The 15,036-nt window shown below is 38.7% G+C and overlaps 2 protein-coding genes across 2 annotated transcripts in view; one reads left to right on the top strand and one right to left on the bottom strand.

Moving 5' to 3' along the window:
* RB1 (RB transcriptional corepressor 1) overlaps positions 1-15,036 on the top strand; it is a 74,108-nt gene that overhangs the window by 42,648 nt on the left and 16,424 nt on the right.
* On the bottom strand, positions 1,009-3,948 carry LPAR6 (lysophosphatidic acid receptor 6). The gene has a single exon (XM_082337416.1). It carries the CDS (start codon positions 3,471-3,473, stop codon positions 2,187-2,189), a length of 1,287 nt encoding a protein of 428 aa, XP_082193542.1. The 5' UTR covers positions 3,474-3,948; the 3' UTR covers positions 1,009-2,186.

Raw genomic sequence — 15,036 nt, 5'->3', positions numbered from 1 at the left:
GTCAGTGATTTTTTTTTTTTTTCCCCTGCAGTTTCATAATCTCAGGAGGAGCAGCTTCTCTTTACCAGGGTGAGGCTCCAGGGCGTTCGCTGTTGTAATGCAGAGGCGTCGCTGAACAAGTTGTCACTCAACCGAGTAACAGCTTTGCCAGGCTCGGGGAGAGTAGTAGCCTAGAAGCATAGCCCAGCAGTGACATTAAGGGCTTTAGTCTCGAAGTGTTTGGAGGGAGTCTAATATTAAGCAGGCTCTTTAGAGAGATGCGTTGAGACATTAGAGATGCATATCTGGCTTTTGGACTTTGGATTTGTCAGTGGCGTACAGAAAACGTGCAGAAATTCTACTCATGCTGGGGGTTTCGTGCATTTTTCTTAAGTCAGATAGGAATCAGAAGAGTTTAGGATTCCCAACTAAGATAACTGCCTCTTTTCAGATATTATACAGACATTTATATCTATGCTATTTTTGTAGCTCAAGTTCATACTATTTGAATTTTCCTTCCATAAGTTGTGTGGATAAAGATTTTAAATGCTGTTAAATTTTAAATGCTGTTAAATTTAAAATTCAGTCGGCATTAGTTTCTAGCAGTCTTTGAGTAACTCTGTTTTCCAGTAGTGGGCAATGTACAGTTCACTTTTTAACAATTAAGCAAAAGCTTCACAAAGGGAGGTAAACTCAATCAGATAACATATCATATGCTCTGACAGCTCAATATGCATTTTGTCCAACATTGATTCGCACACTTGGATATTGCCCTGAAGTAAAAATGCCTCAGTGCTATATCTGTGTTGCAACTGACTGCCCTAAATCTAAAGTGCAAATTCATTTTAACTCAGTTCTTATTCTTGTCTCCATTGTTTTTGGGGAGGAAAAACCAACACTTACTGCTTACTTTTACCTTTTAAATATTTATTTAATATTACAGCAATGTTAAATTAATTTTGAGTAAAACGTATACAATGTTCTAGTAGCTGGGAAACATACATAGCAGGATGTTTTAAAGCACTCTTGTCTATATAGTCCTGTTTGTAACAGTAATATATAGAGATTTCTCCTTTTACATGGCTTTGACTTATCAAAGTGTCTCAATTAATTTTTGCCAGCATGTAGCCCCAAGTAATTTATTTTTATACTTTATAAAGTTTGCAAGAAAATAGCATTCGAAATTTTAAATGCTCATGTTAAAAATATTTCTAGGACACAAAGACTGATAGGAAGTTTCACTCTAAAAATTATTGTCTTGAATTTCTTTATGGGACACCAAATAGTTTTGTAGAAGAAATATTTGGGTTGGTGCACATGCTTCTTTCTAGTTAGAAAAGGTCATGTTTTTCTAAGAAACTACTGCTTTGAGATTGAATTACCTTATTTGGAGGATGTTATTTTGCTCAAAAGTCCTGTGGACTTGAAGAACTTCTCACAAAAGAGTTTAATAAAATGGTACTGTACTTAAAGCACTAACTTCAGTCATCAGAGGTTATTTTGTTATAATTACACAGACATCTGAGACAGAGGTGAGAAGAAAAACCAGTTTGTGTTGTTTCCAGATGCCCTAAACTACCACAAGATTTAATTGCTTTATGGGGGCCAGACTTGTGGAGAGAGCATATATTTTATCAGATAAACCTGGGAGAAACGAAGTTCTTGTAGCCCATTGATTGAAGCCTCCTATGAACGCGATGGTCCCTAAGAAGGCAGGTGCAGGGAGAAAGACAGGAGGGAGGAGTAAGATGGAGAAGAGACAACTCCGCAGCAGGCACAGTAGCTGAAGTGATATGGTCAACATGGTGCTGTCTTCCTCAGCAACTGGATCCTGCAGTGTAAACCCCTGTCCTCATAACTTGGAAACCTATATCATTATAAACAAAATAAGCTATTGCTTTAACTTCAGAAAAAAAAAACCACATACTTTTTCATTTGTTTTGACTTGACAGACAGTCTTTGGACTTTGGTTAACCTAATCTGAAACCAAAAGTCCGTTTCTAACATACAACCTGTGAGAACAGACATTTGACATAAATTCTTAAAATACTTTTTCTGTGCACTCTTATGTTTAACACCCTTTCAGTCTTAGAAACTTTTCTGATGTGAAGGAAGTGTAACATTTACATATCAGAATATATTTCCACAGCTGAAGAAATGTGCAGGCTTCTAATTGCAGTTTAGTCCCCGTAGTCTTTTAATACAGTTTATATTGTAGAGTCAGTGTCAAATATTTTCATTTTTATGGTCTGAAGGCTGTGTTGAATGAAGGCTTCTGAAACTGGCCGTTCAGAGAATCTGATGTCCCGTGGTCTAGTGAACCGGCTCTTTTTTATTGAATTTTGAATTGTATCCGATGTAAAGTAATAGACTATAGGGTCAAAACAGCAGTTTGAAACGGCGATGCACAGAGTGATTGGGTACATAGTCCTGACTGCAGTTACCACTGAACAATTAATCCAGGTCTGAGTTCTCATAAGGGAATAAAGTATTAAGGTAACGTTATAAGGCACAAAGCAAAAGCAGAATATCACCAAATGGACAAAAATCATTTTGAGTACCTTTTTCTTGCTTAATTTATTCCGACTTAATGTAAGCGGTTTATTCAAAGTCCGTAAGACCATAGTAGAGCAGGTCACGTTCAAGATGAGTGGGATAAAAAACCCAACTGTTTCAATGAAGATAACAATCCGGGATAGGTAGGTTTTCCATGTGTCCTCTGAAAAGTTTTCAAAACACGTTCTTTGTTCAGTGTTATTACGGCGGTTTGTAGACTGGAAGAAGCTTGCTGGTGTGCTGCCTGCTAACACGGTTATCCATACTGCAGCACAGACAATTTTTGCGTTCCTTTTGGTTCGGAGAGTCTTAGATCGAAAGGGGTGTACTATAGCTAAAAAGCGATCTATGCTTATGCAAGTCAGAAATAAAATGCTGCCATACATATTTGTGTAAAAGAGGGTGACAGAAATCTTGCAAAGAAAGTCTCCAAATGGCCAGTTTCTTGCTACAAAGTAATAAATCCTGAAGGGTAATGTAAACACAAAAAGCAGATCTGATATTGCTAAATTAAGCATGTAAGTTGTAGTCTCGTTTCGCACTTTTAACGTGCAAGTAAAAATGTAGATAGCAACACAGTTTGCTATGAGGCCAAGAACAAACACCATACTAAAGATACACCCATATAAAGTATATTTAAAGGAGTCTTCAGTGGAACAATTAGAGCTTACCATTATAATGGTATATTTAAAATTCCCGTGATTTGGAGATTTCTCTGTTATTTTTATTGCAACTTTTTTAAATTCCAGAAGAACTTGCAGATGTATTTGAACTGTGGGCTTTGGCAAGTTTGTTGCAGTGTAAAGCTTCAGAGAAGAAAGACAAGCTCTGTAGCGGCGGAGTACATCTCCAGTAGTAATCACCAGGAGGTCACTCTTCTCTTCCAAGTGCAATTTGTAATCACATAGCCAGTCTTCGAAAGCCAAAAACCATGTCATTTGTGGCAGATGAGGTCACCCCGATGCTTGCTTAGTTCCATTTTCCCCTCCTTTGATTTGATGAAGCAGTTGTAGAACTTTCTGCCTTATTCTTGGCTGCAGATCATGATGGCGAAGTCTTGTCCATCCAAATTTACTGGGAGCGTATGCTTTAGAAAACAATTTCCCGGACACCACAAAGTGTCAGCACTTGCATTTCTCCCTCAGCCTTCTTTCTGTAAAACGAGCTTTTCCGCTCCTCCGAGCGCTCGCTCCCTCGCTCGCTCCATGGAGCGGGAAGCAAGCTGCTTGCGAGGGCAGAAACGAAATTCCAGAGCGTGTTTGTTCCTGCAGAGCGCGGCCCTCGCTCCTGTCCTGCGCCCCGGCAGCCTCTCGCCAGCCCGGCTCCTTCTGGAGAGGAGAGAAAAGAGCTCAGGCAATTTGTAGCGTGACATCACAGGAAGAAGAGGTTGGACTGGTTGAAGAATGGTTTCAATTCAGTGTGTTTGCCTTCCTCTAATCTGATAATGTGTCTGCTGGGACCGTACCTTGCAGGCGTGCAAATAGTCACCAGCAGAGTGCTGCAGCTGCAGCCTCCTGTTAACTCTTGCCGTGCTCCCTGAAGGGTCCTTTGTCAATGCTGCTGGAGTCCGAAAGCTTCATTGCAAAATCTTTTTCTTCAGTTATGAGGAGACTTTTCAGTGTCTGAATGACTCTCACGCCTTAGAATTCCTGTTTTTCTTTGGAGACAGTAGTAATTGTGGGATTTTATATTTTATGTAGGATTGAACTAATGTTAACATTTTTTGATAGATATCTTTGCTTATGATAGATAACACGTTAATCACCAGAAATCAGCTGAGTAGTTCTGTCTTGATTCCCTCAATACACTGGTACAAACTGCAGGAGGGGCAAAATAACATTGATAGGTGATTAAATAATTTCACCAATTAATTACTGAAAGAAAGAGGCATAAAGATTATGAACCTGTGGTTGCTCTTAGATATTCCCAGGACTGAGATGTGTTGCAGTGAGAGGAGAAATTTTTAACTCTTTCTACATTAGAAAGCATATCCCAAGCTCTATTTCTAATCAGAAAGATGGTTCTTTTTTATAAAAAATATGCTTCAATTTTTTTAAAATTTTGTGGTACAGGAGCATTTTCTTCAATATGTTGAATTAATATGTATGAATTAATATACAAAGATAAATACTGTGCTATGCAATTGTTTCTGATAATTTAAAGGGGGTCAGTTATCACACATGCACAAAATACTCCCATTAGTCACTGATTAATGAAACGAAAACATGTTGTAACTAATTAAATTAAGTAAGTAAATATTAAAAAAGCAGCTCTTATTGCCTTTAGGGGCAGATATGAGATAAATCTCAGTTTAGACAGACTCAACAACAGCTTGGATAGGCTCACTTCTGGCATCAAAACCAGTCTATTTCTAAGTCTTAGAATAACAAATCTCTTCATATCTGGCTGGGTGGCATGGTTCTTTTGAACTAGATTTTAATCAGTTGTACCTAAGCAAGGCTCTGGGCAAAACCTTTCTAGTCTGCTGTAAAGGAGAGTAAATAGCACTTCACAGGGTTTTGGCATAGTTTCTTAATGTAAGGTATGTCAGACAAAATTCAGAAACATGCAAAAAAGGATCTTGCTTATTTTATTTCAAGTTTCTTTTGTAAGTTTTTTTCTGTGAAACTCTCACCTTGATTTTTGAGGTGAAATCAAGCAGTTTCACTTCGATAGGCTATAACCACAGGAAACCTTTTTGACTATATTTGAAATTCATACTTAACCGTAAAGCGTAGCACACTTTCCACTTCTAAGTCAGCAAGAAATGAAAATGTGAGCTTGGCAGAGTCTCTTGTGTGTCCAACTTAACTTGTACCTTAGCATAAAGTTGCATTACCTGGCTTCCCTTGCAAAAGCAGTCATCACAGGTGGTTAAATTTTGTTTCTATTCCCAGCAGCCTTGCATGGTGACAGGGGAGTTTTCCTGCAAGAGTCCATGAGTTCTGCATCAGGCCTTGGGAGCTCTGAGCTCAGTTTTCCTGTTCTGGCTTTGTTTGCACAGGAAAACTGTGTGGAGCAGGCTCAGTTACTGGAATGAAAATCCCTGAAGTACAGAAATTGCATGTCACATGTCAAAACCTCAAGCAGTATTTCATGTTTAGAGAGAGAAATGAATAGAAATGAACAGGTCTCTCTTATTCATCAGTACTTGATTTTTTGTTTGGGCGAAGGTGTGGGTGCAGAGAGACAGGGTTGGGGGTGCCTGCCCAGGGGCACTGTCCATTTTACCATGGTAAATGTGTTTCAGAGCAGTCATGAAGGTGCATCCTCAGCTTTCAGTTCATCTGTCAGAGCCTGTGCCTTGCTGTGGCCTGTGTTATTGCTCCTGTTACAAACATGGGCACTACTCAGAGCTGTATTTTAGGGGCTTGGGTATATTCTTCTGCTGTCTTTGGGACTTTCTCTTGCCCCTGCACCTTTTTGGTGCAGAACAGTATGTGCACCTTACACTAATTGAGGAACTAAGTGATATTTGTATGCTTCCAGAAATAGCATTCAGCTGCAGGGTTTCTGCACCTGCAGAAGAAAATTTGAAAACCTGAAGTTAACAGGTTTTTACTTCGTATCGTGTTTCAGTGAGGAGGTATATGATTGAGCGGGCAGTCTGAGTCATTTTAGTGTAAAAGTGTGAATTTTCTTAATTGCGATGTGGCTGATTGATATCAAGCAGTGTTTTAATTTGTGTGAGCTTCTCAGAGCTGAAGAACCTGCGTTAGCACACCGTGAGCCACAGGAGTCGAGAGCAGCCTCCCTTCTGGCCAGGCTCCAGCACGAGCAGGGAGGAAACTTCATTGCACGCTTTCCTTTTGTTGGTTCACATTTCAAGATGTTGGGCTCTGTGCCGTCAGATTTGGAAAAGCCTTCAGTAAGTCCCAACACTTTAAAAAATAAGAAGTTTATCAGTTACTATGGAGGAAGAATTGACATGCTAATGACCTTGCTTATGCTCCTTCGCCACAGGCAAATTTTCCTTTGGGATGGGGGATAGGCAGGAGGAAGCAGCTGCAGGGAGGTCCCTGTATGCTGAGGGTTTTTTTTTTTTCTCCAAAGGAAACGATGCTGCCACTGCTGGGGGATGCATATGTGTCTGCCTTTCTGCATCAGAGACAGGAATGAGTTAGGACCTGTCATTTGTTGCTAGTGCTAGATGAGCAAAGACTCCGTTTCCGTCAACAGGCTTCCTGTGGCTCTTGAAGAGGTATTGAAGGCAGAGTGAGTATGGGCTCCTTAAAGCTAAGAGCTGATGAGATGCTTGAAATCATCTCTCACTTCAGCAGTGAAGAGATTTCGTGCGCTCTTTCAGTCGGTTACCATTTAACTCTGCTTATGTGAGTTTAGATACCCAAGTTTAGATATCTAGGGCTCTTTACATCCTTGAGCGATCTTGGATTTGTGTGGCAAACCTATTCCAGCGTTGAATAGGGGGTCAGAAGCCAGAGTCCTTATGACTCCAGTAGAGCAGCTGTAGGACACTGCCACCAACAGCTGCTGCTCCCTCCTACTCCTAGATCATAGAATTATAGAATGCTTTGGGATGGAAGGGACCTTTAAAGGTCACCTAGTCCATCCCCCCTGCAATTGGCAGGGACACCTACAACTCGATCAGGTTGCTCAGAGCCCCATCCAGCCTGGCCTTGAATGTTTCCAAGGATGGGGCATCTACCACCTCTCTGGGCAACCTGTGCCAGTGTTTCATCACCCTCCTTGTAAAAAATTTCTTCCTTATATCCAGTCTGAATCTTCCCTCCTTTAGTTTAAAACCATTACCCCTTGTCCTGTCACAGCGGGCCTTGCTAAAAAGACTATCCCCATCTTTCTTGTAGGCCCCCTTTAAATATTGAAAGGCTGCAATAATGTCTCCCTGCAGCCTTCTCTTCTTGAGGCTGAACAACCCCAGCTCTTTCAGCCTTTCCTCATAGGAGAGGTGTTCCAGCCCTCTGAGGGCTTTTGTGGTCCTCCTCTGGACCTGCTCCAACAGGTCCATGTCTGTCTTGTAATGGGGACCCCAGAGCTGGACCATACAATGACCCCATACAATGTCCTTCCTGAATGATGCCATAGAGTTGGATACTTTCTCTCATTTAGGACACAGGTGCAGGATCCCTTAAAATCAGAATTCCAAGTTGAGTATTGAAGAAACATTTCACTGAAATAAAACAAATATTGGAAGGCTTTCCAAGCCTTCAGAGTTGTTTTGGCTAGTGTTGGTGTTCCTCTGGTGTTGCGCTACTCTTCAGTGCTGGAATCAAACAGAAGTTGTAGTCAAAGGTGAAATGAATTTTGAGCTTCTCTTGTGTACCACGCTTAGTCTGGTGCTGGTGCTACTACTAAAAGCTCTTACTTTAGAGGAAAAAAACAACTTCAACATTAATAATGTAATAAATTCTTACAGTGCTTCCAAAGCCCAAGTATGCACTGTTAAATGAAGGTTGTCAGATGCACAAAACACTGTATGTAACTCCATTATTTTACAACTAATGTTACGGCTTTTAGAGGCGTGACTGTGTCATGGTACAGGCATTTGTTCTCACTTTGTTTAAGCAAGTTTATGCAAAAAAGCTTGTGCTACCTGTTGCAGTGAAGACAAACTCTGGCAGGAGGGTATTTTCTTTCCCCTAGGTGTTATTATTTATCCAATCATTTTAATGGGTTTTAGCATTTTTTAGTCTATTTATTGGAGTTTCTCTGTGAGTGTGTCTGTGTACAGGAAGGAATTTATTATGGGTGAGACATAGGGCTGGGAACCAGGAAGTCTGTCTCTGGCCATGCCACAGATTTTCTGTTTCAATCCTGGCAAAGTTTTCTATGACTTTGTGCTTTTCAGCTTCCCTCCATGTAAGAGCTTGTTCACTTCCTCACTGGGATGTGAGGCCATCTTAATGGTTAAATATAGTTTGAAGTCCTTGGATGGAGAACCTTTTATTAAATATGATATTGAGATAATTACAGTGGGTAGCGAATGCAATAAAAATGTAGCAAGATTAAAATTCTGTATTTTTACATTAGATTCCTGCCAAGCAAAAGGCTCTATTAAGAGACTTCACTTGATTCAACTTCATTAGTCTATGGGGAAGCAGGTACAGAGAAAGCAGGGCTGGGAACTTCGACCCTCTCAGCTGCCTTTCAGGAGCTGCCTCCTCAGACACTCATAAGTCGCTGTAAGACTGCTTCTGGTAAGTGGCTTACTGCCTTCTTAAAATGCAATGATAGTGTCCACCTGTGGAGACAGTGTGAGGTAGTTAGCGCACTGAAAACTGCCTTTTTTTCCCCCCTTAAAAATTTTCCAGTGTAGTAGGCAAGTCTCTAAATGAGCATTATTGGATTTATGGTGAAGAGACTCTTTTTATGGAGCCAGACTAATCCTGGATGACTACTGCATACCTAGTTAGACTCCTCCGTATCAGGAAACTTGTTAGCTTCATGCGAATGAAACTACATGTACAAATTGCAAGTAAAAGTTAAAAGAAAACTGTAAATATTTGCTGCTGAAAGTTTGACTGACCTTCTAGAACCAGTTTTCCTGATTAGTTTTGTTTACTAGCTATGTTCTAATATATAGCTGCTGAAAATCTTTCAAATATTAAAAAAAAAAAAAAGGCAAGAGAAGCTAAAGTATTTGGACTGTGAGTCTGTTAGGTTCTCTACATTAAAATAATTTCTCTGTGCGTAATTGCTTAAAAAAGGAAAAGGAAGCTCAGAATAAAATGAGTTCTTCATTCCTGTGCATTTGAAATATTTCTTTCTTCTCTTTAGAATTGTTTGTTTCCTTTATAGGAAACACAACTGCTCCTCTCCTGCTTGCAGAAAGAGGAAACAATTTCTCTCCTTTTGTATAAATTCAGGCTGCTAGAGTCCTTTTTTTCCTTCTACTCTCGGATTCATGGAGAGGAGGGCTTTTTAAACCCAAATACATGTATAGCAAAGGTATTTTGTTGTTGCAATCTCTAAATAACTTGAGAACAACGGATGGCTTTGGTTCTTTGTTCTTAAAAATAAGTGCAATGAAGATGACGATCATATTTCCAGAAATGCCACGTCTAGTCAAATTCTAGTTCTGAAACACTTCATAGTATTTGCTGTATGTCTGTGTGTGAGTAAGCCGTTTCTTTGAACCACTTCAATTAGTTATAGGAAGTCCCTTCCTTGCTGTTTCCTATACTGTCCTTCATATACTTAGTATTATAAATAGAAGTGAACTACAAAGAACACGTTTTTACTTAAGGAATACTATAGAAAAGCTGATATAGGCAGAAAAGAAAACCAACATGTGTTGATAAATGATTTTTTTTAAGCAACTAAGAGGCAACTAAGTATATTCTGTTGCTTTCCTAGCTGGAACCCTCTCCTTTGAAGTGGAATGTCAGATCCAAAGTGCTGCTGTTGGAACTGTGTTTAGTCATCGCAGTATCCCTTAGCGTAATATAATCCTTCAGAATACTTACAAGTCTACTTGAGGCTTTCTAAATATTCTAACTTATGGGGAACTTCTTAAGAGAATGAGAAAATGGATGAATCTTTAAAAATACTACTAGTTTGACATCCTCTTTCTTGTTTCATTTTGATTTTGCGTAAAAGTTTATTGGAGCAGAGGTTTGGAAAAGGCTTCCCATGCACAGTGATGGAGAAAAGTACAGAACTGTGTCCTGGAGTTTGTCATGCAAGTTTTGAAGATATTTTTAGAATATTTAATTTCAGAAAATATTATATCAATCCTCTGCTTACATTTTAGAGCTCATTCTTGGCATTATTTGGTTTGTTGACCACAGTAGTTGAGACGGAATTTGAAAATATGGGATTAATATTTTAAAGCACAATACTGCAAGTTTGATAGTAATTTTTGTGATAGCACTAATAGAAATGTGCAGTGTCTAATGGTAAAAGAAGCTTTGTTATCTCACAGGTACAGTTAATGGTAATGAACACGTTAGGCTTACCTGGAATTATGTAAATGGTATCATGGAATATGCAGATTGGTTGTTTGCATTGTAAATACGTACGAGCAGTTACAGCAGTTCTAGGCCACTACCAGATGACTGATAAATGCTTGCATGAAGGTTCTTGAGTTGCATTTTTTGTGCAACTCATGGAAAGTCCCAGCAGCAGTTTTTGCTTACATTCTCAAATGTTTTGATGTGCAAAGCAAATTTTTCTGAGAACGTGATTATAAAGATATCCAGAAGGAGCAAGCAATAATTGGATAAGAGAGTATCAGCATGTCCATTTGTTATCTGATACATTTTAAATGGTGGCCTCCACCTCCCTCTAATATATGCAGCAAGAGCAGGTAAGAAATGCCACACCTACTTACCCCTCCCTGCAGCCTCAACTTCAAATTCTTCATTTTCTGTAGTTGTGAACCATGTATGTGTGTTATGAACCATATATGTGTGTTAGGGATTGCTGATTTAAGCCTCTGACCCTTTATATAGTCTCACTTTAAGGGAGAAATTACTTTGCACAAAGAACAAAATCACCATTTCCATTGCATCTTTGGAGTAGTTTAATGAGCCCACTTGGCAAGATAGGAAACTCTTGAAAGACAATCAGAAATGGTTCTGCTGCTGTGTAGTACAGTATTTCTCAGAGGCCTTATGCTATATGTAGCAGACATTGTATAGGTGTGTGTTAGCGACAGTGACATGGAGAGCTGGCAGTTTGTAACAGGTATCCAGAGGAACATCCTGAGGTGATGTTCGGAGTTGCACTTTATAGATTAATTCAGGAAAACTTATGTATACTGTAGTGTATTCCCTGAAGAGACGGCATGGCATTGTGCATTAAAAGTGTATGTTAGCTATCAAATGATTATGACAAATAAGTAAGTCTAGTTGATCTTACAGTAGGCTAGTAGAGGTTAGATAACATGGAAGTCTTTTTGAGCTTTAATCTGTGGATCGAGTGGTTTAAAAGGGATGGGCTAAAAAGCAAAGTAAAGGATCATAAAGATGAAAAGCTTGAAAAATGGACATTGACATTGTTCAGAGGGAAGGAAAATGGAAAAAGGATTAGTAAACAATCTTAGCAACATGATTTTCAGTGGATAGGAATAGGATGAAAGGAATTTCTAAGATGTCGGGTAGGAAGAGAAATGCCTTAATTAGAACAAAATACCTGAGTTCCTGAACTCTCATTTGCATTTTTTGAACTTTAAAAAAATATGCGTTTATTCAATCCCTCTGTAAACGTGATTGAAATAATGTCAGTATTTGAAATTTCTCTCCACCTTATGTGCAGGAAATAAGTTAAACGGCTTTCCCTAACACTGTAGCAAATTCTGGCTCTACTCAAGCTTGTACTTTCTAAATCATAGGATTAGAAATTCAAAGTTTAATTGGATTTGGTGGATATTTGCCAAACGTTCCACGAGTAAAAATTCGTATTCAAAATACTTTGCAAGTGCAAAACATGACTGTTTTTATGAAAAAAAAAAAAAAAATTCAGCTGCTATAGTAAGCAAATACTAGGAGTGATAGGACGGAAATGGAAGAAGCTTCATGAATTATTTTGGAAGCTATTCCAAACATACAGGATGAAATGGGTCAGGGAAACAGAACTTGTAGGAAGACATTTGTAATTTGTTTAGTTCTAAGGCAATTACATTTTATTTTTCAGATCTTTAGTTTAAGTTTTTGCCCAACATGTATTCTCTGGCCAGGACTGAGGTAGGCTAGTTCCGTGTCAGGATTACTGGTGTTTATCCATCTAGTTCTTGAGGATGTATTTCACTTTCATGCCATATTACTTACAACCACCGCATCAAGTGCTTGCAGCCTCTTGCAGTTTTGGCCGAATGGAGGCCTCTGACTTTGTACGAGAGGATTTTAATCTCTACTTGTCAGAGACAGCACAAAGCCCGCAGTCACATTCCTATTCTCGTTTTTATAAAGGATAACATTCTAAAGCTATTGAAAGAATTCACCATAGTCATTCAATAAGATTTATGTGAATTCATAGAGTTTAAAAAAATCCTTACAGTATTAATTTGGTTGCCTTCACAAAACTGGAATGTAAGAAGTTGGGGGGGATGGGAAGCTTTATAAGAGCTGTTCACGCTGGTAAGCTAATTAGTGTAGATAAATACTGACATGAAAATGCTTGTCAGGGGGGAACTGCTGCCAAAAAGCAGAACTTGGACTTGATTAATGTGAAGAACTATTACTTTCTAAATGTGTAAGTCAGCAAATAACATCTTTAAATTCTGCATTGTAGGATCACTTAAATGATTATTTAGCATATCATTAGTACTGGTAAACAGCAATTACGAGTACTTCAGCTGACTTCCACCCCCACAACTGCTCTTTCCTTCCAGCCCATATCCCGAAGTTTTATGAAACAAATGATTATGAGAAACAGGTCTAACATCAAAAAATAGATACCTGTGTCTTCCAAGTTTTTCTTTCAGATCTGTTCAGCCAAATTATTGAAAAGTTTGGGGTGTTTTGAGTGATTTTTATACTGTTCTGTATCACCCTGTCAAAATTCAATTATTTATTTTCAGATTGGGAAGAATATATTTTTCATGAAGACTAAATAATAGCCCAAGACTTTTTTTAACCTCCTCTTGTTAATCTGATTTCCAGTGCACTACTCTTTACTTCTATTATACTGTATTTTGATTGTTAAATAACTGTTTGTAAGGCAGAAATGTTTGATTGGAGACATCTTGTTAAATTCTGTCAACTGAGCACTCAGAAGCTCTGCCTATGCTTCTGCTTTGAAAGCTAAGCGCAACACAGCGACTGCCAGGTTTCCTCTGCCTTGAGCAAATACTAGGTATAGACCAAGGTAACTGAGCTTGAGATATTCTGTAATGGTAGTCACAGAAGTATTGGCTCAAATTAAGATCAAAACTCTTCATAACGGATGGCTTTATGCACAAAATGTTGTTATACTGATAGTTTTGTTACAACTTTAGTTTTTTTCTTTCTTTTTCTCATGTGTAATTCTCTTCAGATTGAAATATTTTCTAAAAGTCGTTGATAAATCATCACATACAACAGTTTTCATGCTTGTGTTGCCATGTTTTGTTATGAAACATGGCATACTGTTTTTGGAACTCCAGTTTCTTTGTCCTATTTTTCTCTTTTAGATTATACGAAGCACATTGCAAGATACTTACAGTCCTTTTTGCTTTTGAATATCATAGAACAGTCTGCTTTTAATGGTTTCAGGACACGTACCATCCCATAGCTAATACTACTTTTTCTAGAGAATTGGTCTTTCTGTACGTCCTCATCCGCATACCCTGCACATTATCTGTTGTATGCTTTTTTCCAATTCATAATTCATTGACTCCTTGGTTACGTTGGTAAAAGATACCATCGTGCTCTTTCAAAAGCTGCTGTCTACAAAGTTTCCTGGCACACTTACCACTTTTAGCTGGGTTAAGAGAATCGGTGGTGGCACACTGTACCTAAATTTGTTCAGCTAATGAGAAACTGGAAAGAACACAAGACTTGAAACTGAATTACTGGCTTTAACCGAAAATCTCAGAGGCGCTTCATTGTCATGTCTCTGCTTGTACATGGAAAAATAATTCCTGGAACTGCTCTTAATTGTTGTTCCAGGAACCGAAACTCTGTAGGTCAATCAGAAATGAAACCGCTAGAAAGTGTGATGTGCTACTGTGACAATCTGTTTGATTGTCACCATAGTAATAACACAAATAAATTCTCTTTACTGAGTCAGGCATTTTGTGACCCAAAAGTTCTTCTGAAGAAAGTAAGTGCTTCAGTGCTGTTTTGCTACTAAACTTAATAATTTTTCATTTATGGACATAACTGTGGAAGTGTTGTTCTTAATACTGTGTGATGGCAGTTTATATAATGGTGCTTTAAAGCATCTCTTCTCTACTTCCTTTACTGAAAAAGCCTTCACAGTCTGTAGTTTTTTCACAGTTTAAGGTTGTTGATGCAATTCTCAGCCTCAAGACTTCCACAGAACATTTCGTCTCTGACTGACGTATTATAATTTCCAGCAGTCAAATGGTTCACATCAGGTAGGTTTTAGTTTATGTATTGTACACAATGTCTTGCGCAGAGAGGGGGAAAACTGATAACAGTTCAGTTTGTCTTTGAGACCTTTGGCTTTCACCTAAAAATCTTGAGAAGTAAGATTTGTCCAAGAATTAGTCATATTGAAGCCTGATTGCACTGGGGAGCTAGGTAATAAACATGCTAATTACTTCAGATATAGGTTGTTTCTGTAGCACCACTTCCAGTGCAGACCACAGATCCATCTGGAACAGGCTCATAGCAATTGCTTTGGAGAAAAAAAACATGTGGAGGACAAGCCTACAATGTTATTTTCTTGGGTAATGTTCAGCAAAAAATACGTGGTAAGGATTACTGTATTCTGTAGTGCTTTGTGGACCTACGTGTGAGGTTGTCTTTGGAAGCAGAGTGGATTTTCCACATTCACGTTTTGTAGCAGTTACTTCCACAGCTGAACACTCGGGCTGTACGATAAAGTAGTTGGTTTTGGCTTTCAGTGCTATTG

This window comes from Platalea leucorodia (genome assembly GCF_965183815.1).
Source record: "Platalea leucorodia genome assembly, chromosome: 2".
In the NCBI taxonomy this organism is placed as follows: domain Eukaryota; kingdom Metazoa; phylum Chordata; class Aves; order Pelecaniformes; family Threskiornithidae; genus Platalea; species Platalea leucorodia.
Note: the sequence above shows the minus strand (reverse complement) of the source record. Positions and strands in the feature narration are given on the sequence as shown.

What these genes read in the sequence shown, in the direction of transcription:
- LPAR6 (XM_082337416.1), bottom strand. Translation starts at nt 3,473, where the DNA reads ATGACATGGTTTTTGGCTTTCGAAGACTGGCTATGTGATTACAAATTG.